At 34.2% G+C, this 25,220-nt stretch overlaps 1 protein-coding gene across 1 annotated transcript; it reads left to right on the plus strand.

The window, feature by feature from the left end:
• Positions 1-714: 714 nt before the first annotated feature.
• LOC105797510 (amine oxidase [copper-containing] alpha 2, peroxisomal) lies at positions 715-3,989 on the plus strand. The gene is made up of 4 exons (XM_012627470.2): positions 715-1,489; positions 1,578-1,962; positions 2,050-2,163; positions 3,105-3,989. The coding sequence occupies exons 1-4, from the start codon at positions 717-719 to the stop codon at positions 3,840-3,842; spliced, it is 2,010 nt and encodes a 669-aa protein (XP_012482924.1). The 5' UTR covers positions 715-716; the 3' UTR covers positions 3,843-3,989.
• The last annotated feature ends 21,231 nt before the right edge of the window (positions 3,990-25,220 follow it).

The raw sequence follows: 25,220 nt of genomic DNA on the forward strand, positions 1-25,220 counted from the left end.
TGATAATAATTTCAATTTTATATTTTAATTTTTCCAATTTAATGCTTTGTTTTCGTTTTCATAAATTTTTTTGTTTTGTTTTTCTATGCAGCAGTGTAATAATTTTTATTTTTATTTTGTTTTTGATGGCAACTTAAGATTCTAAGTCGATACTTACTAGGAGACCAGCAAAGAGAAATCCTTTTTTTGCTTTAATTTGAAAGCATCCACATGGGAGAAATGCCATTTTGTGTATCTACCTTATTTTATATTTATATATATGGGATAGTATTTAGTAGACTAAAAGTATATATTTTTTATTTTATAAGCAGTGTTATAAGTGTTTTATAAGAATATAGTAAAATATTTAAAATAAAATTAGTTATTATTAATTTTTAGTTTTAGTCTAGTTGACATCAACATTATTGTTAGTGTAAAAATACGTGAATTTAACCACGCTAAAGTGTATTATACTCTTATTTAATAGTTAAGGTGAGATTATTGATAGTTTTAAACATAAAGAAACTATTATCAATTTTTAACATATGAAATAAATAAATAAAATAGATTAACAATATACCAAATATTAACCAACATGTAAAATAGGTCACCATTATAATTTCAAATAAAAAATTTACTAATTCTGTAAAGCAAAGTTATAATATTTATAAAAAGATATGCATTGAATCTTTGGCTATTTATAGGCAACTAGATGCTAAGGTTTTCAACATTCAACAATGGCTTCAACATTGAAAATAACACTATTCTTCTCCATCTTCACCATCTTCTTCCTATCACCAATCACATCTAACCCCCACCCACTAGACTCCCTCACTCCCTCCGAGTTCCTCCTGGTTCGAACCATTGTGAGCCAATCCTACCCTAGCCCCAACCACAAGCTAACCTTCCGGTATGTAGGCTTAGAGGAACCAGAAAAACCAGTTGTAAAATCATGGCTGACAACACCCCCCACCAAACCCCCACCTCGCCAAGCTTTAGTTGTTATCAGGCTCAACCAACAAACCCGTGAACTTATCGTAGATTTGTCGAAACGTTCCATCGTTTCCGATAAACTCTACGATGGGTTCGGCTACCCCTTACTTACCCGCGAAGAACAAGAAGCTGCTGCTGATTTAGCCCTTAAACATGAACCATTTTTAGCATCAATTAAACGACGAGAACTTAATATATCTGAAGTTGTTTGCTCAACTCAAACCATTGGTTGGTATGGAGAAGTAAAGACCGAAAGAGAACTAAAAGTCATATGTTTTTATTTAAATGGAACGGTTAATATGTATTTGAGACCAATTGAAGGGATAACTATTGTTGTCGATATCGAACAAATGAAGATATCTGAATACGTTGACAGAGCAGTGTCTCCGTTGGCCAAAGCTGAGGGAACTGAGTATCGAGCATCCAAGATAAGGCCACCTTTTGGTCCACGTTTCAAAGCTGCTCCGCCCACTCCACCCGGTCAAGTAGGGTTCACACTCGACGGAAATGTTGTCAGGTGAGACTAACAACATATGGTATAATATATTATACGTATGGTATATTATATGTTGCATTCAAGTGTTTTCTTTTTTCTATTTGATCAGCTGGGCAAATTGGAAGTTCCATCTAGGGTTTGATGCTCGAGTTGGTCCAGTAATCTCTCTAGCTTCCATTTACGACGTCGATAAGAAAAAATACCGTCAAGTCGTGTATCGATCATTCATCTCGGAGCTGTTCGTTCCGTACCAGGATCCCACCGAGGAATGGTACCACATTTCGTTTTTCGACTGCGGAGAATTCGGGTTCGGGATCTATGCAGTTTCATTAGAACCCCTCAACGATTGTACATCCAATGCAGTGTTCGTTAATGGTTACTATGCAGGCCAAGATGGTAAACCTGTCAAAGTACCGGATGTAATGTGCATATTTGAAAGACATTCAGGTGATGTTATGTGGCGACATACTGAGGCTGAGCTTCGAGACCAAAAGGTTCATATAAACTACATTCCATTAGGTCTTAATTTTTTTTTTGGGGGGTTGAAAAATGAGTTAAATTTGATGGTTTTGATGTTGCAGATCAGAGAAGCGAGACCAGATATTAGCCTAGTGGTGAGAATGGTTGCAACTGTGGGCAACTATGACTATGTCCTTGATTGGGAATTCAAACCAAGTGGATCCATCAAATTCCGGGTATTTCTTTTCCTTTTCATTTTGTTAATTTATACTAACTGAATTTGATGTCAGAACCCTATTTAATCAATAAAATAAAACAAAAAATTAGCCACTAGTTTATATATTATCATATAAACTAAGATTTTGTTAAAAAAAAAGGAAACAAGGTTTTGTTTCCATAATTAAAATAATGAGAAACTGACACAATTTTATATAGGCTGTTTGCAACATGAACCTTTTGCATTTTTAAGTTTCTATAAGTCCTTCTACCTTTTTATTCATTAATTTAGTCCCTGCAATTTTATAGTATTTATAGTAGTCCATATATTTTCAATTACTTATGAAAAATTGTATTTTTTATTATTTATAAAATCTTAATTTTGTGAAAATAACATAAAGATTTTAATCTCTATCATCCTAGTACATAATATATAACTTTATAAAGAGAATTTAATGTTACTTATATAAGATCTCAGTTTAATCGAGGATAGCAGACTTTAGAATAATTTTCTCTTTTTTTACTTCTAATCTTTCCTTTCTTAATGTTCAATTAGTTCGATTTGTAATAAAATGCTTGATCCATGAAATTAAAATGTAATTTTAATTCCTTATATTTTATAAATTTCAGATCTAGTTTATGTATTTTTATCGTTTTACTTATTTAATTTAAAAGTTTTAGTCCAATCACTATTATTATTGGTAGTTTCCAACTATATTTGTTAATTTAACATATTTATTTATATCCATCATATACCACATCATGTGAGGCTAATCTAATTAATATATCTAATTACTATCAATGTCAATGATTGGAGTGGGATTTTTAAATTATAAAAGTATGAGTAGTAAATTATTAACTTTTTAAGTATAAGTAAGTCTCAAATTATGGGACTAAGAACCTATTTTACCCATTTAAGAAATTGACTAAAAAGTTGCAATTTTTGCTGTCATCCACACAGGTTGCTCTAACAGGAGTGTTGGAAGTGAAGGCCGTACCATACACTCACGTAGATGAAATAACAGAGGAAGTTTACGGTACATTAGTAGCAGACAACACGATCGGCGTGAGCCATGATCATTTCTTAACATACCATCTCGATCTGGACATCGATGGCGATACAAATTCCTTCATCAAGACCCATTTGATCACCAAACAAGTCAAAGACAAGAACATCCCAAGAAAAAGTTATTGGAATGTTGAACATGAAATTGCCAAAACCGAATCCGATGCAAAGCTCCAAATCGGCTTAAATCCACCGGAACTCCTAGTTGTTAACTCATACAAGAGAAGTAAAACCGGAAACAAAGTTGGATATCGTTTAGCTCCCGGATCTGCAGCTGGTCCACTCCTCGCTGCCGATTATTACCCACAAATCCGAGCCGCTTTCACCAATTACAACGTGTGGGTAACTCCTTATAACAAGTCGGAGAAATGGGCGGGTGGGCGATACGTTGACCAGAGTCGAGGAGACGATACGTTAGCAGTGTGGACCAAGAATAACCGGAGCATTGAGAATAAGGACATCGTGTTGTGGTACACCATGGGGTTCCACCATGTGCCTTGCCAAGAAGATTTTCCGATTATGCCGACATTGAGCGGTGGATTTGAGATTAAACCCACTAATTTCTTTGAGTATAGTCCGGTACTGAAATCCTTCCCTCCTCAGCACACAAGTTGGCCAAATTGCACCGCCTGAGCCAAGGGCACCAGTTTTAGAGATTTTGTCCTTCAACGAAAATTAAATGCGCTAATAATAAAGTGTTTTGTTCGTTGGACGTAGTGAATTATGTTATCCAGGTTATCTATTTAAGAAATAAAATATGGTTTACCAATGTAACCTAAATATTTACTTTTGGTGCAGCGATTGTGTTTTTAAGAAAATTACACAAATTGAAACTTAAAAGATAAAGACACAACTATTAACTCACAACAACAATCATAAAACAAAAATAGAAGATTAAAAAAAAACACTGCCATGATTCTCCCTGAATTCCAAATGTTTTGTAAGTTTTATTTGACACGAAATATATACTTAAATCAAGAATTCAAAACAAAAAATAAAATTAGGTATTTATATACATACTATTGGACGATGATGTAACCGTCATTGAAATCTTAAATTCCTCAATCAAATTTCCAATACTTGACATTCATCTTCTCTCTATCTAATTCTTTTTACAGGGTTTATTTTAGAATTTCTTTCATGGTTATCAGAAATTTTTAGTGACATTTTTAATAGATGAGAGAAGAGGGCAAGTTACGTGTTCTTTCACGTTTTTATTTCTTCGGGTATCACTTCAAAGTTCATTCCATCAATAGAATTTAAGTGAAATTAAATTTTTTTTTTAAATTTAATCGTTAATTGACGAATACCAATGACGGTAAGTGGTTTCTAAACTCTAGGTTAGTGAGCCAATATACATAAAGTGAGCTTAACATCCTCCCACTTAGTCTACTAAAGTGATTATGTAAAAGTAGATATTTACATAAGTATAAAAATGTTTTTTTAAACCAAATGAATTTAACATGTGATCACCGTGTCGTGTGATTACGTGCAAGTGTATATAGTCGTACAAGTAATAAGTAGTGAGTAAAGAATATCGTCTCCACAAGGATTGTTGTGTGAATTATTTACAAAGTCAATTATAAACAATTTGGAAGAAGAACAAATATAGAAAAATAATGTTGATGAGAGTCGAAAATAATGTTAAGGATGTAGCCAGATTCTAGATACTCACAAAATAAAACAACATACCTTGCAGAAAATAATCATAACAGGAATTAAACACAATATTTAATATAACACAACATGAATAGACTAAAATAAATATTTCACTTTAACAAGAATTTATTGGCATTCATAAATAGAATATCACGAAGGGATTGTCGCAATATGAAAATTCATTAAACCCATTTCAATTTAAGCATAAGCTTCTCCCGAAGTCCTATTATGTTCCTAAGTTAATTAGTATATCCCTATGTGAAAAGTTAACCTAGAAATCACCCTTCTCAGCATTTATTAAGTTTATGCATACATCAATTATCTTTTGAAATTGACATGATATGCACAATTTAGGTCTTTTGTCTATTAATTATTATCTCTTCCCAGTTAAATAGTTAATTCATTAACCTACAAATGTTGGTCATACATTTACAAGTATAATCATGAATTAAACCTAAATGAATGATATAATCATTTGCACAAAATATTTAGAAAACAAAAACCAATTAATTCAAATCAATATTCATATCCATTTTGAATAAACAAAATTAAGTCATGTCATATTAAACTGAAAACTTAAAGATGAGATGCAATCTTGTCTCCTGACATAGAAAACAACAATTAATAATAAAGAGAAAGGTAAGAAAGAGTAGTCGAGGGGGGCTATCCACGACCATTTCACAATGAGAAGAGTAAACAGTTGAATACAGAGGGTTATTTGTGGCTGCTCCTTGCATCTTTCCATGATGGCTTTCCTCCTCGTCTTTATGCTAAAATCATCTACACGTCTTCAAGTCCACCTCCTAGTTGCTCTTATTTCGGCAAGTGATTGCCTTATTTTGCGAAATTCAAGTGTTTTGCAAGCCATGATAAAGACAAAAACACTCAAGAGTATTTTTCTCTTGAAACTTGGTATGTGAACTAATGCTTTTGATGAATGAATGAAGGTCCCTTTTATAGCCTTCTTAGCCCCAATGTCCCTTGCTATTTTTAGTAAGGGAATCCTTAATTTTCTCTCCCTTTGGTGTCGTCCCTCGATATGTGGATGGAGGGTGGGATGTTGCTTAATTTAAGGAGATGTCATGCTTGATTTTCTCCTTTTTTGTGGTCGGCCAATATGTGGTGGCTTTTTTACTACTATTTTTAGCAGTTCGTGGACGGTTGAAGGCTTGTTCTAAGGAAGATATCATGTTGATTTTTATTTGGAAGATATTGGGTCAAATATGCTATATTTGAGAGTTTAATGGTCGGTTAGGAACTACCAATTTTAGCAGTGAATAATTACCAATTTATTTTCTGGTAAAAATAGGCAAGTGGAATTGGTTTGGGGCCTTCAACTTAGGCAATATCGGGCCTCCTTGGAATTCATTCTAGATAATCACCATTTTGAAATCCGTGTGAGTACACTAATCTTTCAACCTGTACCTATCTAAGACCCAAATACAACCAGAATTCTGTCATCCTTTCCTTTAGCCCAGTTAATCCAAGAAAAAATAGTAAAATAACATGCATTTAACATAAATTCATTAAATTAACACTTTCCCATGGAAATAGTAAAATATAAAAAATAAGGTAAAAACCATAGAAAGTGTTATTTATATACTTGGAATCGCATAACTTGTAAATAAAAGAGTGTTGAAATATCTATATATTTTATAGTTTACGCACCCCAAACTTAAATCATTGCTCTTCCGAGTAATGCTAAAAACATGTCATAGTGTAGAATTTTAATTCATCCAAGTAGTCATAGAAAAACAAAATTGTATTCTCAAATCAATTTTGTAAATATGTAGTTCATATACAACATATCATCCATATTTATTCAAGTATCCAAATGCTAAAAAATCATGAATTGAACAACTAATTTTAATAGTAGAGTAAGTTCAATCGTATAAAAGTTTAATTCTCTAATTTAACTAAGCAACATTCCTCTGATTTAACACATGTCTTCATATTTTGAGTTCAGTACTTCCTTCTCCACTAATGTAGTTAGCTTAGCAGTTTAAATGAATAGGTCTTAATAAAGGTTGTAATAGGACTAGGGTTAAGGTATGACTAGGGTTAAGTTATGGAAAGAATAGATATTTTAAGTTCAATAACCTTAAACTTAGCTTACCTTGGCCTTTAAAAAAGTATAACTGCCTACCAAATAACCAACTCTTTTTCGGCAGATGTGCCCAGGGTACTCTTTTTTTTTTTAACTCAAAGTATCTTTTAGAGCATGATTTCTTATGTAACTTCATCCTTGAGTACTTTATCATATACACCCAATGTTCTTCTTAGACACTCTCAAACTTAAACCTCAAACACTTCCAAAGTAAGCGAGGTTAAGATTCAATGCTTCAAGAGGTCAAAGAAACAATTATTTAGGAAAAGCTACTTATTTCATGGGTTTTTTTTTTTAAATATTGGCCATACAGCTCACAATTGGTTTTCAAGGGATTTAATTAATAAGGTAGGCTTGAAAGGCTCAATCGATCCAAAGAAAATATGCCTAAATCATTTTTTAAACTCACTTTTTATATCTAGGATTTCGCCTTAAGGAAAGTACTAAACCAATTCTGGAGACTAAATCCTCATGCATGCTTAATTTCTAAATAATATAAAACAATTATGGTGAATCTACACATACTCACTAAAACCAACATTCATCTCACAATTTACTTAACATACATATACTTGAAATAAATAAAATATCATACCTAAATTTGAACTAAAATACCATACTCGATGTAGAGCACCTTTTCTGCTTCTCTGCCTCCCTGCACAAATTCATCTTCTACAAAAACTGAGGCAAAAATTTGAGGCACGGTCCCCCCTAAACTTAAGTGAAACAATGTCCTCATTGTTCAAAACATCCATTAAACAAAATTAAGTGAAAACACTTGAAAAATAATTACAACTAGAATTTATTTTGTAAAAATTAAAACAAAAAGAAAGAAAAGTAATTGTTGACACCATTTTTTAGATGAAAACGGGTCGACTTGGGTTTTGAAAATGAAAATGAAAACGGGAGTCGCCACCAATCCTTTTTGATGTGATTGGGTCACCTTGAAAAGTGGTTGTTTTTAATAAACGATTTGATTTTATTAAAACAACAATTTTGGTCCACGAAATTCAAAAAAATGGGTTCGGGAGTCGGTTACGCATGAGGAAGGATTAGCACCCTCGATACGCCCAAAATTGGTACCTAGTTGATTACTTAGTGTCGAAAATTGAAAACTTTGGAGAATTTTAAACATACGATCCTTGTATTAAAACGTTGAAAATTTTCAGGAAAAGGGGGTATTTCACGTTATTCGAGAAAGAGAATCATATCCAGTAAGTTAGGACACAATATCTCGAATTCCTGATATCATTTAAAACTTGAGTTTGAAAAGATTCGTGTAATAAAGTTTAAAATAATATTCAATTGTTTAAATCAAATGAAGAAATCGCAACCCAATACGTTAGGGCACAATTTCTCAAAATATTAAACATTGAATATTGCATTTATTTCGAAAAATCCTCATCTCGAGAAAACAACATGTCACATCCAATGCGTTAGGATACAACGTATTGAATTCTCGATAATGAGCTTTTTCTCATTTTTTAAAAGAGTAATCTCGATTATTTAGGTTCAACGAAGAAAATCGAGAACCCAATACGTTAGGGCTCGATTCTCTCAAAGATTCCAAATCTAGAGTATTACTTATATTTTTAAAATTTCTTTTGAAATCCGAGTAAAATGAATGCAAAATAATAAATGATGACAATGTAAATAAAATGATACAAGCAAAACAATAAACAATAAGAAAATAAATAATAAGAAACTAAAGTAAGAAAAGCAGACAATAATAAGCATGTAAATAAATGGGTAACAAAATTAACAAAATCATACAATTATAAAAGATATATAAACATATATATATGTATAAAATGATGAAGGTATGAAAACATATACATGTACACATATTTGAAACTACTATACAAGAAAATATATGGAAGTATGTATGTACGTACAAATATATATATATACTTATAAAAATTAGAAAATATGTATACAAACATGAATATATGTATATAAATAGGGGTTATAAAATATATGCATATTATAGAAAAGTATTTATATACATATTAGTGAGAAAAAAAACATAGATATATATATGTATAAATATGTAGATAAATTATAAAATAAAAAAATATTTATGTATATATTAAATAAGTTAATTAAAATATATGTATATATATAAGTATGTATGCATAACCAAATCCAAAAACGATGCGAATGGGTAAATGATAATCGAATAATAAATGCAACAATAATAATAGTAATAATAATAATAATAATAATAATAATAATAATAATAATAATAATAGTAAAAGTAATAAAGATAATAATACTATAGCAATGATGACATTAATAATAATACTATTAATAATATAAATAATATTGCTACTAATAATAAAAATAACGATAAAATAACAAAGATATAAAAATGGGGTGAAATTGAGCTAAAAACAAAATTTCGGGGAAAATTCGAAATAAATAAAAAAGAAAAAGACCAAAATAAACGCGCAAAAAACTAGGAGGGGGCAAATGGGAAATAATCCCATTCTTGCAAAACGCAAAATCCCAGTAGGGACTAATTTGAAAACAAAAAAACAATCCGGGGTAAAATTAAAAAAAGGGAAAACTTGATTATATGACTATTAAAAAGCGGAAGGGCTAAAGGTGCAATTAGCCCTTCCGTCAAAAACACGCAGATCCTCTGGTAGTTTGGGTCGGGTCGGTCTGATCTAAGGTAAAACGACGCCGTTTTGGTGCCTGAGAAGGCTGCCCAAAACGACGTCGTTTTGGTAGCCTATTTAAGCCAATTTTCTGAAAAACAATTCATTTGCCCTGTTATTTCAGAAAAAAAAACTTAAAGTTCTCTCCCCCTCCCCTCTTTCAGTCCAAACTCCAGCCTAAGGTCCGGTCATGGGCCACCATGCTGGTCACCGGTTGCCGGCGCCGGCGCCACCGTGCACGGCGGTGGGGAGACCAAAAGTTTCCTTTTTTTCGCCGAATCATTTCTCCGACCCTCCGAACACTCCGGCGGTGACCAAAAGGTAAAAAAAAAGCTTCTTCCTTTTTTATTTTTTTGTTATTTCGAAATAAAAATAAAATAAAAATAAAACAAAAATATAAATGAAATAAAAAAAGACCTTTTATTGCTTTTTGTTGAATCTTTGTTTTCTTCCTTCTTTTTGAATAGATTTTTCAAAAAAGAAGAACCCCCTATTTTGATGTTCGAATGGCTTTATATAGAGCCATTTTACAATTTTTTTCTATTTTTCTTTGCTTGTTGTTGCTGCTTTCTTTATTTGTTTGCAGGTGAGCAGTTGGGCGGTGGCAGAGAGTAGGTGGCCACTTGCACTGATGAAGCGACGGCGGCGGCGTTAGGGCAGGCTAGGGACGGCGGCAATACTAGGGTTTCAGAAAAGCTGAAACCCTAGTTTGACAAATTAGTTTTGGGTTTGTTGGGTATTTGGGCTTGGTTTAATTTGTTGGGTCTTGGGTTTGGGTTGTAATTGGGTTTTATGTTTGGGTAGTGGGCAAAATTGGGTTGTACAGCTGCCCCTCTTTGCTTGTTGTCATGTAACGAGAACAGGGCAAAGACTAAGAAAGACCAATTTTGCCCGGCCCGCCGAGTCTTCACTTATTCTGGTGCTTCTTTTCTTCAAGTAGCTTCGTTTCAGTCCATTGTGTCTTGTTGCTTCGATCCATTCCACTGCACTTCAGAGAGATGCGTCTTGTAGCTTCAATCCACTCTGCTGTAACTTTAGGGGGACGAGATTTGAGGTTTTAGCCTGCTCCACATCTTTGATCTGCTCCTCTACTGCTTAGGGGGGGATAGAATCTGCAATCTTTAACCTACCCCACTACTGCTTAGGGTGATAGGACTAATGGCTTAAATCTACTTCTCCACTGTATTGGGAAGATAAGATTCACCATATTCGATCTACTTCGCTGCCAAATACAGGAAGACAAGATCTGCTATCTTCGATCTCCTCCACTGCCAAATACAGGAAGACAAGATCTGCTACCTTCGATCCCCTCCGTTGCCAAATACAGGAAGACAAGATCTGCTATCTTCGATCTCCTCCGCTGCCAATTACAGGAAGACAAGATCTGCTATCCTCGATCTCCTCCGCTCCCAAATACATAAAGATAAGCTCTGCTATCTTCGATCTTCTCCGCTGCCAAATACAGGAAGACAAGATCTGCTATCTTCGATCCCCTCCGCTGCCAAATACAGGAAGATAAGATCTGCTATCTTCGATCCCCTCGTACAGCCCAATTTTGCCCACTACCCAAACATAAAACCCAATTACAACCCAAACCCAAGACCCAACAAATTAAACCAAGCCCAAATACCCAACAAACCCAAAACTAATTTGTCATACTAGGGTTTCAGCTTTTCTGAAACCCTAGTATTCTTCAAATCCCTAGCCTCGCCCTAGTGCCGCCATTGCCGCTTCATCAGTGCAAGTGGCCACCTACTTTCTGCCACCGCCCAACTGCTCACCTGCAAACAAATAAAGAAAGCAGCAACAACAAGCAAAGAAAAATAGAAAAAATTGTAAAATGGCTCTATATAAAGCCATTCGAACATCAAAATATGGGGTTCTTCTTTTTTGAAAAATCTATTCAAAAAGAAGGAAGAAAACAAAGATTCAACAAAAAGCAATAAAAGGTCTTTTTTTATTTCATTTATATTTTTTGTTTTATTTTTATTTTATTTTTATTTTGAAATAACAAAAAAAATAATAAAAAGGAAGAAGCTTTTTTTTTTACCTTTTGGTCATCGCCGGAGTGTTCGGAGGGTCGGAGAAACGATTCGGTGAAAAAAAAGGAAATTTTTGTTCTCCTCGCCGCCGTGCACGGCGGCGCCGACACCGGCAACTGGCGACCGGCATGGTGGCCCATGACCGGACCTTAGGCCGGAGTTTGGACTGAAAGAGGGGAGGGGGAGAGAACTTTAAGTTTTTTTTTTCTGAAATAACAGGCAAATGAATTTTTTTTCAGAAAATTGGCTTAAATAGGCTACCAAAACGACGTCGTTTTGGGCAGCCTTCTCAGGCACCAAAACGGCGCCGTTTTACCTTAGATCAGACCGACCCAACCCGAACCACCAGAGGATCTGCGTCTTTTCGACGGAAGGGCTAATTGCACCTTTAGCCCTTTCGCTTTTTAATGGTCATATAATCAAGTTTTCCCTTTTTTTTAATTTTACCCCGGATTGTTTTTTTTGTTTTCAGATTAGTTCCTTCTGGGATTTTGCGTTTTGTAAGAATGAGATTATTTCCCATTTGCCCCCTCCTAGTTTTTTGCGCATTCATTTTGGTCTTTTTCTTTTTTATTTATTTCGAATTTGCCCCGAAATTTTGTTTTTAGCTCAATTTCATCCCATTTTCATATCTTTGTTATTTTATCGTTATTTTTATTATTAGCAGCAATATTATTTATATTATTAATAGTATTATTATTATTAATGTCATCATTGCTATAGTATTATTATCTTTATTACTTTTATTATTATTATTATTATTATTATTGTTGTTGTTGTTGTTGCATTTATTATTCGATTATCATTTACCCATTCGCATCGTTTTTGGATTTGGTTATACATACATACTTATATATATACATATATTTTAATTAACTTATTTAATATATACATAAATATTTTTATTTTATAATTTATCTACATATTTATACATATATATCTATGCTTTTTTTCTCACTAATATGTATATAAATACTTTTCTATAATATGCATATATTTTATAACCCTATTTATATACATATATTCATGTCGTATACATATTTTCTAAATTTTATAAGTATATATATATTTATGCATACATACATACTTCCATACATTTTCTTGTATAGTAGTTTCAAATATGTGTACATGTATATGTTTTTCATACCTTCATCATTTTATACATATATATATGTTTATATATCTTTTATAATTGTATGATTTTGTTAATTTTGTTACCCATTTATTTACATGCTTATTATTATCATTTTCTTACTTTAGTTTCTTATTATTTGTTTTTTATTGTTTATTGTTTTGCTTGTATCATTTTATTTACATTGTCATCATTTATTATTTTGCATTCATTTTTACTCGGATTTCAAAAAAGAAATTTTAAAAATATAAGTAATACTCGGTATTTGGAATCTTTGAGAGAATCGAGCCCTAACGTATTGGGTTCTGATTTTCTTCCCTGAACCTAAATAATCAAGATTACTCTTTTAAAAAATGAGAAAAAGCTCGTTATCGAGAATTCAATACGTTGTATCCTAACGCATTGGATGTGACACATTGTTTTCTCGAGATGAGGATTTTTCGAGATAAATGCAATATTCAATGTTTAATATTTTGAGAAATTGTGCCCTAACGTATTGGGTTGCGATTTCTTCATTTGATTTAAACAATTGAATATTATTTTAAACTTTATTACACGAATCTTTTCAAACTCAAGTTTTAAATGATATCGGGAATTCGAGATATTGTGTCCTAACTTACTGGATATGATTCTCTTTCTCGAATAACGTGAAATACCCCCTTTTCCTGAAAATTTTCAACGTTTTAATACAAGGATCGTATGTTTAAAATTCTCCAAAGTTTTCAATTTTCGACATTAAGACATTAAGTAATCAACTAGGTACCAATTTTGGGCGTATCGAGGGTGCTAATCCTTCCTCGTGCGTAACCGACTCCCGAACCCATTTTTCTGAATTTTGTGGACCAAAATTGTTGTTTTAATAAAATCAAATCGTTTATTAAAAACAACCACTTTTCAAGGTGACCCAATCACACCTTATCAAAAAGGATTGGTGGCGACTCCCGTTTTCGTTTTCATTTTCAAAACCCAAGTCGACCCGTTTTCATCCAAAAAATGGTGTCAACAGCTTGGCGACTCTGCTGGGGATCCAAAATAAGAGAGTGAAGCCACGTGTTGATTAATTTCTGTCTTCTTGTCGAAAACTGTAAATTAGATTTAAAATTACGATCCTTTTATCCTTTTTTTTATGGTCCGCATCATTTTTATATGTTTGCTTTATTGGTTGAAGTCTTTTTATTCCTGCACATTGCATTGCATGACCGTTGGTCATACCCTTTAAGTGGGAGTGAGAAGCTACTCCTTCGTGAGGTTTTCACCTCCGTGCAGGATAGTGGATCGTTTTCGGGGTACATCCGTACCTATGTTTTCGTGAGATTTTCATCTACGTGCAGCCATAGGGAAATGTATTCCCCTGAACCGAACTCGGTCTATATGACCCTATAATGGGTTAAGATCGAGGAATCTATTGGTTCGGGTACCCTTACTTTAGAGCCAAACCTCATGTAGTGAACCATAGGAGCCCACCTTAGGTAGAACCACTTCGAACCCCTAGTATTCACCCAAATAGATGTTCTATTTATTCTTGCTTGCTTTTGCTTTGTACTAACCTATTTTATTTTTGCTATGATTGCATTGCATTTTCATCATAAAAAGAGGTGTTGATTCACGTTCGGTTGTTAAATAGAGAGCTTGTCATAAGGAAATGGGTTTCTTGATAAAGTGGATAATAATACGGTTGTCCGAATATATTTCGAGAAAACACAACAAGAGAATGGTGATAGTTTAATAGAGGACTACACGACCATTGCTCTGTTGCCCCGAGGATTCAAGGTGACAAAGATTATTCGAGAACCGCTGAAAAGAAAGCCAATGAGCATCACGAGGATAAGCGAGCATCGAGTCGTGGCTCGGATCAAGCAAAAGGGAGATAGAAGAGACGTCATTTTTCAGAGTTCGTGAGATTCATCTTAACACGCGAATGATGAAAAGGATCGTTCTCTTGGAACATAAGGGCAAAGCCGTATAAATATCTGCTTTATGTAAAGAGATTTGTTTTCTAGTAAAGTTGTTCTAATAGAATTGAACCAAGAATCAACGTCTCTTTTTGCATTCATTTCATGCACCTGCATTGCATTTCATTGCATGCATCAAATTTCACTAAAAGACCCTAATCAAACGAAATCATTTCAGAGTCAATGGAAACCAACCTACCAAACCAACACCCTTGCGCTACCCGAACAGGAAATAGAGAAGTGGAACAAAGGTTGGAAAAATTAGAGCGAATGCAATCTGAATCTGTGAGCAATTGGTGAATTTCAACAGGAGATGAGAGATCAGATGCTAGAATTACAGAGAACCATGGTGAGCCAGTTCAACCAATTGCTAGCTAGAGAAGAAAAGAAGGACCCGATGGACCACTCTAGGGTTGATAATGAGGTTTTTGCTTATTTTCTAGATTGTACTTCGTCAAGTGCCCAGGTCCAGCCAGATGGGCGCCTACAAGGGGCACTCTTCACCGTCAAATCTCAACAATATCAAACTGGTGTAACAGCACCAGTAAGTGGCTTGACGGGCCTAAGATCCAATTTAAGGAACAATTTTCTTGTTGCACGTGATGATCCAGTAGAAATGAAACAGGTGAGGGTAGAGTACCCAGATACTATATAGGCCCCAAGGAAGAAGGAGAATAGGGGGAATAATGCGAACAGATATAACAAGGGCCACTCAAAACCAATCACTGTGGGCCGATCAAAGACAGAAACCACCAGACGTCGGAGTCCTTTAAAGCAAGAATCTGGGATGAAACCAGGTACCGAGAAGCTCCAGTTCACACCAATTCCGACGTAATATAAGGAACTGTATCAGAGATTATTTGACGCACGTATTGTCTCTTCTTTTTACTTGAAGCCTTTACAACCTTCGTACCCCAAATGGTACAACACAAATGCGCAATGTGACTATCATGCGGGAATTACGGGGTATTTTATAGAAAATTACACTGCCTTTAAAAAGCTGGTTGAAAGGTTTATCAATACGGGCATCGTCAAATTTGAATATTCACTCAGTATAGAAAACTCGCTACTCAATCATACGGATAATGAAAGGAATACGATGAATGAAGAGATGTTGGGAAACGTTCACATCAGTGCCGAATACGAAGAAGCAACCGGAGAAGAGATCTTATTAGATGTTTGCCTTTATAAACTTGAGAGTGTTCTAAAGAAACCCCTGTAGTATTTAGAGCTTACTCAGAGTAATATTCAAAACACACTTGTTGCTTTTAGCCTAGAGGCAACAAGAAGTCTTTTGTGAAATAGGCTCATGTCTGAACGTCATTATTTTAATGGAATGCATCTTGGCGATCTTTTGAACCAAAATTCAATCGTTTCTTATGAATGATTATTTCTGTTCTTTTATTCTTTCATCCAAATCATTCTTTCATTCATTCATAATCATACTGTGCAGATAATTATTCTTAAATTCATACATTCTTTGTATACTCTCTTGTACCTACAAGAGGTCCCTGGATATCAACGACATGAATGACACTGCTACAAACTTAGAATCTCCTTTTGAGTGAGACATGTGTTTAGAGGGACCTCACGACTTTGAAGATGACATAGATCGTAGCTTATCTCCAAACTTGTTGAGGATGGTAGAACAAGTGGATAAACAGATCCTACCTCTCAAGGAATCATTAGAAATTGTGAGCTTGGTGAAGACTAGAATTGACTTGACCATAGAGACGAAGTAAGACCTTGTTAAGTTACCTCTAGAGTTCAAAGATGTCTTTGTATGATCATACCAGAGTATGTCTCGATTCTTACAATAAAACCTACACAACAGCACGATGTTAGAAATTTACAGTGCGAATGATGCAATTCTTTGTCGGGGCAATGCCTCTCTCGTTGAGTCAGCATAGCTTTGCCCATTTGAAGTCGAGTTTCCATCCTTTCAAGATGTTGTTGGATTTCATCCTGATTAAAGAGGAAGATCCAAAGTTTTTTGTCGTAGTTGCGTCCCAAAAGGGCTCCATGAAAGAAATCTAGTACCAAATAAGGTTTCTCACATACAAGATGAAAGTGAAAGATCTTATGTGGAAGACTTTAGAATAACATTGATTCTGGTCGAAAAGCATGACCAGGACTTGCCTAATCTCATGAGTTCAGACTCAAAAAAAAATAAAAAAAATCAAAAAAATCAAAAAAATCAAAAATCAAAAAAATCAAAGTCAAAATAGAAAAAAAAAAGAAAAACAAAGGGAGAGGTCAAGGCGAAAACCCGCAAAGGGCGCTTTGACCAAAGGTGGATCTGAGTTGAAAACCCGAAAAAGGGCAACTCAAATTTTGAGCGAAATGGGGCATGAACATCACTATTATCGAAGACTTCTAATGGGCATTGCTTCATTTTGAGAGGCTACTTCATGGATCAAGGTTATCCTATACCGATACAGAATTTTAGAGAGGATGGTATTGGAAATTGTATTGAACTTAAATGATAGCACGATAACTGGGGTCTGAAATTAATTCAGAATCAGACACCACGTTTTGTCACCGAATTACCTGGAGGTGAACAAGGACTGGCATGAGAAATTACCATTTGCCCTTATCGCTTGTCGAACAACTGTACTGGGATAACACCTCTCTTGTTGGTTTACAGGATTGAGGTAGTTTTACTTATTGAAATCCCCTCATTGCTTGTTGGAGGGATCCAATCGCGATGTGATCAGTTGGCCCTAGAAAAAAGGATTAAAAGCTATTCATCAGGGTCAGATGTACCAGAAATAAATGATATGAGCCCGTAATAAATAGGCTCGCCTCAGAGAATTCCACGAGAGGGCCGGATGTTCAAAAAAATTCTTCCTTAATGAAAAACTTCTAGAAGGAAATGAATGCCAAGCCTGGGATGTCCTTGTGTTGTAAAAAAGACCTTTTTTAGAGGAGCACTGATCCTGAGTGAGATTGCCAATCCTATGAACTCGGATCCAGTTAAGAAACACTTCGGAAGGACCAAGGTGAAAACCTGCAAAGGGCACTTCGAGTAAAAAAAAGATGAAAAAAATGAAAAAATGAAAAATGAAAAAAAATGAAAAAGTAAAAGTGGAGAGGCTAAGGGGAAAACCCGCAAAGGGCACCTTAGGCCAAAGGGGATTTGAGTTGAAAACATGAAGGGCGGCTCAAATATTGATCAGAATGGGGCATGAAGTGATTAGATTGGGGCATGTGGTGATCTTACTATACCTGAAAGGGTAAAGCGACATCTTGGGGCATCGACAGAGTCCTGTAGATCTCCTAAACACATGTCAAACTCAGGAAAGTCTTCAGAAAGTTTGTACAGAGAAGTTCAAGCTGCGATATCTGGGGCACCTAACCTTCATACTATTTATACATTGAATTTGTTGTTGTTCTTGGAATACTTCATTCTTTTTCAAAATACGTGTTCCAATCAATTCCTATTTTATTCTTGCTACCCTTGATAATTCATTCATTTCGAGCTTGCTCTCAAATCAATTCTATTTCATCCATCATTATATTATTTTTTGCAAGTATGTTGCATTGGAATGATGATACTTTCACAATGAAAGTTTTGCATATTACTCTAGAAGTTTCTAAATAATATAGGAACCTGAAACATGACTATTGTTTAGAAGACACCAAGTTTAAAGGGTGAAATATCTAAGAAGGAAGAGTATATGTTAAAGACTATCCTTTTGGATTTTGTTGTCCAAACATTGATTGAACAAAATGACGAGATGTCGTGTTGGTGACAAAGCTTCAATGAACAAACAAGCAATGATCACCAAGTGATAAGAAAAGGTTTTCTCGGAGAGGAAAATTTTGCAATTGTGCATGAGCATTTGGTATGACACCTTGGGAATGGGGTAAAGGACCAAAGAGCTTCACATTTTGTATCCTTGAATTACGATAGAAGAAGATTGAGAAAAGTCATACCTTTCTACCCTTGGGTTACAGCGGGAGAAAGATGGTTCAAATTTTGCATCCAGTGGATTAAACTTTGACGTTCACAATGGGGGCAATCAGATTAAGTGTTTCTTTGGATATGCCTACCGAGCAAAAAGAGCGTTAAAGACGTCGTTGATAAAGCCTTAATATGCTTTTGCGTGATGATAACCTAAGCATTAACAAATAATTTTCATGACATTTTGCATTCATACACATCTATTTAGGAGCATTTGATTCATTACGATCATGTCATCCTAATCACTAGGCATAAATAAGTTCATAAAAATAGAACATCGAGTCATGTTCCCTAGAGAATAGATCGGTGAAGACAAAAGATCTTGCCTTCCTGCATTGGCAACAAGGTGTCGAAGACACAATCTTTGCCTCCCTCGGTTGTGATGGGTGGTTGAAGACAACAGATCTTGCCTTCCTACATTGACAATGAAGGGGTCAAAGACACAAACCTTGCCTCCTCGGTTGTGATGAAGTGGTTGAAGACAACAGATCTTGCCTTCCTGCATTGACATGAAGCATGTCAAAGACACAAACCTTACCTCTCTCGGTTGTGATGGAGCTGGTTGAAGACAAAAGATCTTGCCTTCCTGCATTGACAGCGAAGCATATCGAAGACACAAACCTTCCCTCCCTCGGTTGTGATGGAGCTGGTTGAAGACAACAGATCTTGCCTTCCTACATTGACAGGGAAGCAGGTCGAAGACACAAACCTTGCCTCTCTCGGTTGTGATAAAGCTGGTTGAAGACAAAAGATCTTGCCTTCCTGCATTGACAGCGAAGGAGGTCGAAGACACAAACCTTGCCTCTCTCGGTTGTGATGGAGCTGGTTGAAGACAAAAGAACTTACCTTCCTGCATTGAAAGCGAAGCAGGTCGAAGACACAAACCTTGCCTCTCTCGGTTGTGATGGAGCTGGTTGAAGACAACAGATCTTGCCTTCCTGCATTGACATTGAAGCAGGTCAAAGACACAAACCTTGCCTCCCTCGGTTGTGATGGAGCTGGTTGAAGACAACAGATCTTGCCTTCCTGAATTGACAACAAGCGGTCAAGACACAAACCTTGCAAGTGTTTTGCAAGCCATGATAAAGACAAAAACACTCAAAGTATTTTCTCTTGAAACTTGGTATGTGAACTAATGCTTTTGATGAATGAATGAAGGTCCCTTTTATAGCCTTCTTAGCCCCAATGTCCCTTGCTATTTTTAGTAAGGGAATCCTTAATTTTCTCTCCTTTGGTGTCGTCCCTCGATATGTGGATGGAGGGTGGGATGTTGCTTAATTTAAGGAGATGTCATGCTTGATTTTCTCCTTTTTGTGGTAAACCAATATGTGGTGGCTTTTTACTACTATTTTAGCGGTTAGTGAGACGGTTGAAGGCTTGTTCTAAGGAAGATATCATGTTGATTTTATTTGGAAGATATTGGGTCAAATATACTATATTTGAGAGTTTAATGGTCGGTTAGGAACTACCAATTTTAGCGATGAATAATTACCAATTTATTTTACGGTAAAAATAGGCAAGTGGAATTGGTTTGGGGCCTTCAACTTAGGCAATATCGGGCCTCCTTGGAATTCATTCTAGATAATCACCATTTTGAAATCCGTGTGAGTACACTAATCTTTCAACTTTGTACCTATCTAAGACCCAAATACAACGAATTACATCATCCTTTCCTTTAGCCAGTTAATCCAGAAAAAAATAGTAAAATAACATGCATTTAACATAAATTCATTAAATTAACACTTTCCCATGGAAATAGTAAAATATAAAAAAATAAGGTAAAAACCATAGAAAGTGTTATTTATATACTTGGAATGCATAACTTGTAAATAAAGAGTGTTGAAATATCTATATATTTTATAGTTTCACTTTTAAACTTAAATCATTGCTCTTCTAGTAATGCTAAAAACATGTCATAGTGTAGAATTTTAATTCATCCAAGTAGTCATAGAAAAACAAAATTGTATTCTCAAATCAATTTTGTAAATATATAGTTCATATACAACATATCATCCATATTTATTCAAGTATCCAAATGCTAAAAATCATGAATTGAACAACTAATTTTAATAGTAGAGTAAGTTCAATCGTATAAAGTTTAATTCTCTAATTTAACTAAGCAACATTCCTCGATTTAACACATGTCTTCATATTTTGAGTTCAGTACTTCCTTCTCCACTAATGTAGTTAGCTTAGCAGTTTAAATGAATAGGTCTTAATAAAGGTTGTAATAGGACTAGGGTTAAGGTATGACTAGGGTTAAGTTATGGAAAGAATAGATATTTTAAGTTCAATAACCTTAAACTTAGCTTACCTTGGCCTTTAAAAAAGTATAACTGCCTACCAAATAACCAACTCTTTTTCGGCAGATGTGCCCAGGGTACTCTTTTTTTTTTTAACTCAAAGTATCTTTTAGAGCATGATTTCTTATGTAACTTCATCCTTGAGTACTTTATCATATACACCCAATGTTCTTCTTAGACACTCTCAAACTTAAACCTCAAACACTTCCAAAGTAAGCGAGGTTAAGATTCAATGCTTCAAGAGGTCAAAGAAACAATTATTTAGGAAAAGCTACTTATTTCATGGGTTTTTTTTAAATATTGGCCATCTGACTCACAATTGGTTTTCAAAGGATTTAATTAATAAGGTAGGCTTGAAAGGCTCAATCGATCAAAGAAAATATGCCTAAATCATTTTTAAACTCACTTTTTATATCTAGGATTTAGCTTTAAGGAAAGTACTAAACCAATTAAGAGACTAAATCCTCATGCATGCTTAATTTCTAAATAATATAAAACAATTATGGTGAATCTACACATACTCACTAAAACCAACATTCATCTCACAATTTACTTAACATACATATACTTGAAATAAATAAAATATCATACCTAAATTTGAACTAAAATACCATACTCGATGTAGAGCACCTTTTACTTCTCGCCTCCTGCACAAATTCATCTTCTACAAAAGCGAGGCAAAAATTTGAGGCACGGTCCCCTAAACTTAAGTGAAACAATGTCCTCATTGTTCAAAACATCCATTAAACAAAATTAAGTGAAAACACTTGAAAAATAATTACAACTAAATTTATTTTGTAAAAATTAAAACAAAAAGAAAGAAAAGTAATTGTTGACACCATTTTTTAGATGAAAGCAGATTGACTTGGGTTTTGAAAATGAAAATGAAAGCGGAGTCGCCACCAATCCTTTTGATGTGATTGGGTCACCTTGAAAAGTGGTTGTTTTTAATAAGCGATTTGATTTTATTAAAACAACAATTTTGGTCCTGAAATTCAAAAAATGGGTTAGAAATTGATTACGCATGAGGAAGGATTAGCACCCTCGTCGCCCAAAATTGGTACCTAGTTGATTACTTAGTGTCGAAAATTGAAAACTTTGGAGAATTTTAAACATACGATCCTTGTATTAAAAGCGTTGAAATTTTTGAGGAAAGGGGTATTTCACGTTATTAGAGAAGAATCATATCCGATAAGTTAGGACACAATATCTCGAATTCACGATATCATTTAAAACTTGAGTTTGAAAAGATTAGGTGTAATAAAGTTTAAAATAATATTCAATTGTTTAAATCAAATGAAGAAATACAACCCAATACGTTAGGGCACAATTTCTCAAAATATTAAACATTGAATATTGCATTTATTCGAAAAATCCTCATCTCGAGAAAACAACATGTCACATCCAATGCGTTAGGATACAACGTATTGAATTCTCGATAATGAGCTTTTCTCATTTTTAAAAAGTAATCTCGATTATTTAGGTTCAACGAAGAAAATCAGAACCCAATACGTTAGGGCTCGATTCTCTCAAAGATTCCAAATCTGAAAGTATTACTTATATTTTTAAAATTTCTTTTTGAAATCCGAGTAAAATGAATGCAAAATAATAAATGATGACAATGTAAATAAAATGATACAAGCAAAACAATAAACAATAAGAAAATAAATAATAAGAAACTAAAGTAAGAAAAGCAGACAATAATAAGCATGTAAATAAATGGGTAACAAAATTAACAAAATCATACAATTATAAAAGATATATAAACATATATATATGTATAAAATGATGAAGGTATGAAAAACATATACATGTACACATATTTGAAACTACTATACAAGAAAATATATGGAAGTATGTATGTACGTACAAATATATATATATACTTATAAAAATTAGAAAATATGTATACAAACATGAATATATGTATATAAATAGGGGTTATAAAATATATGCATATTATAGAAAAGTATTTATATACATATTAGTGAGAAAAAAAAACATAGATATATATATGTATAAATATGTAGATAAATTATAAAATAAAAAAATATTTATGTATATATTAAATAAGTTAATTAAAAATATATGTATATATATAAGTATGTATGCATAACCAAATCCAAAAAGCGATGCGAATGGGTAAATGATAATCGAATAATAAATGCAACAATAATAATAGTAATAATAATAATAATAATAATAATAATAATAATAATAATAATAATAGTAAAAGTAATAAAGATAATAATACTATAGCAATGATGACATTAATAATAATACTATTAATAATATAAATAATATTGCTACTAATAATAAAAATAACGATAAAATAACAAAGATATAAAAATGGGGTGAAATTGAGCTAAAAACAAAATTTAGGAAAATTAGAAATAAATAAAAAGAAAAAGACCAAAATAAGCAGCATAAAAAACTAGGAGGGCAAATGGGAAATAATCCCATTCTTGCAAAAGCATAAAATCGATGGGGACTAATTTGAAAACAAAAAAAACAATCAAGGGTAAAATTAAAAAGGAAAACTTGATTATATGACTATTAAAAAGCGGAAGGGCTAAAGGTGCAATTAGCCCTTGAGTCAAACTCTGTGAGATCCTCTGGTAGTTTGGGTGGTCGGTCGATCTAAGGTAAAAGCAGCCGTTTTGGTGCTGGAGAAAGTGCCCAAAGCGACGTCGTTTAATAACCTATTAAGCCAATTTTAGAAAAACAATTCATTTGCCTGTTATTTGGAAAAAAAACTTAAGTTCTCTCCCCTCCCTCTTTAGGTCAAACTCCACCTAAGGTCGGGTCATGGGCCACCATCTTTGATCACCGGTTCTTGGCGGCGCCACCGTGCTGCAATGGTGGGGAGACCAAAGTTTCCTTTTTGGCAGAATCATTTCTCGACCCTCAGAACACTCGTGGTGACCAAAAGGTAAAAAAAGCTTCTTCCTTTTTTATTTTTTGTTATTTGAAATAAAATAAAATAAAAATAAAACAAAAATATAAATGAAATAAAAAAGACCTTTTATTGCTTTTTGTTGAATCTTTGTTTTCTTCCTTCTTTTGAATAGATTTTTCAAAAAGAAGAACCCCTATTTTGATGTTGAATGGCTTTATATAGAGCCATTTTACAATTTTTCTATTTTTCTTTGCTTGTTGTTCTTGCTTTCTTTATTTGTTTGCGGTGGCAGTTAGGCGGTGGCAGTAGGTGGCCACTTGCCTTGATGAAGCGGCAATGGCGTTAAAGGCGAGCTAGGGCGGCGGCAATACTAGGGTTTGAAAAAGTGAAACCCTAGTTTGATAAATGGTTTTAGGTTTGTTGGGTATTTGGGCTTGGTTTAATTTGTTGGGTCTTGGGTTTGGGTTGTAATTGGGTTTTATGTTTGGGTAGTGGGCAAAATTGGGTTGTCTGGTGCCCTCTTTGCTTGTTGTCATATAACGAGAGCAGGGCAAAGACTAAGAAAGACCAATTTGCTGACCCGTAGAGTCTTCACTTATACGGTGCTTCTTTTCTTCAAGTAGCCGTTTGATCCATTGTGTCTTGTTGCTTGATCCATTCACTTGCACTTGGAGAGATCGTCTTGTAGCTTCAATCCACTCTGCTTTGTAACTTTAGGGGGCGAGATTTGAGGTTTAGCTTTGCTCCACATCTTTGATCTGCTCCTCTCTCTGCTTAGGGGGATAGAATCTGCAATCTTTAACCTACCCCACTTGCTTGGGTGATAGGACTAATGGCTTAAATCTACTTCTCCTTTGTATTGGGAAGATAAGATTCACCATATTCGATCTACTTATTTGCCAAATACTGAGGAAGACAAGATCGCTATCTTGATCTCCTCCTTTGCCAAATACGAGGAAGACAAGATCTGCTACCTTGATCCCTCCGTTGCCAAATCTGAGGAAGACAAGATCTGCTATCTTGATCTCCTCATTTGCCAATTACAGGAAGACAAGATCTGCTATCCTCGATCTCCTCGCTCCCAAATACATAAAGATAAGCTCTATCTTGATCTTCTCATTGCCAAATACAGGAAGACAAGATCGCTATCTTGATCCCTCATTGCCAAATCTGAGGAAGATAAGATCGCTATCTTGATCCCTCTGACCATTAATTTTGCCCACTACCCAAACATAAAACCCAATTACAACCCAAACCCAAGACCCAACAAATTAAACCAAGCCCAAA

The sequence above is a fragment of the Gossypium raimondii genome, chromosome 9, assembly GCF_025698545.1.
Source record: "Gossypium raimondii isolate GPD5lz chromosome 9, ASM2569854v1, whole genome shotgun sequence".
Lineage (NCBI taxonomy): Eukaryota > Viridiplantae > Streptophyta > Magnoliopsida > Malvales > Malvaceae > Gossypium > Gossypium raimondii.

Coding starts and splice junctions, on each gene's coding strand:
- LOC105797510 (XM_012627470.2), top strand. CDS start 717: ATGGCTTCAACATTGAAAATAACACTATTCTTCTCCATCTTCACCATC. Junction 1,490..1,577: donor CTCGACGGAAATGTTGTCAG/GTGAGACTAACA, acceptor CTATTTGATCAG/CTGGGCAAATTGGAAGTTCC. Junction 2,164..3,104: donor GTGGATCCATCAAATTCCGG/GTATTTCTTTTC, acceptor TCATCCACACAG/GTTGCTCTAACAGGAGTGTT.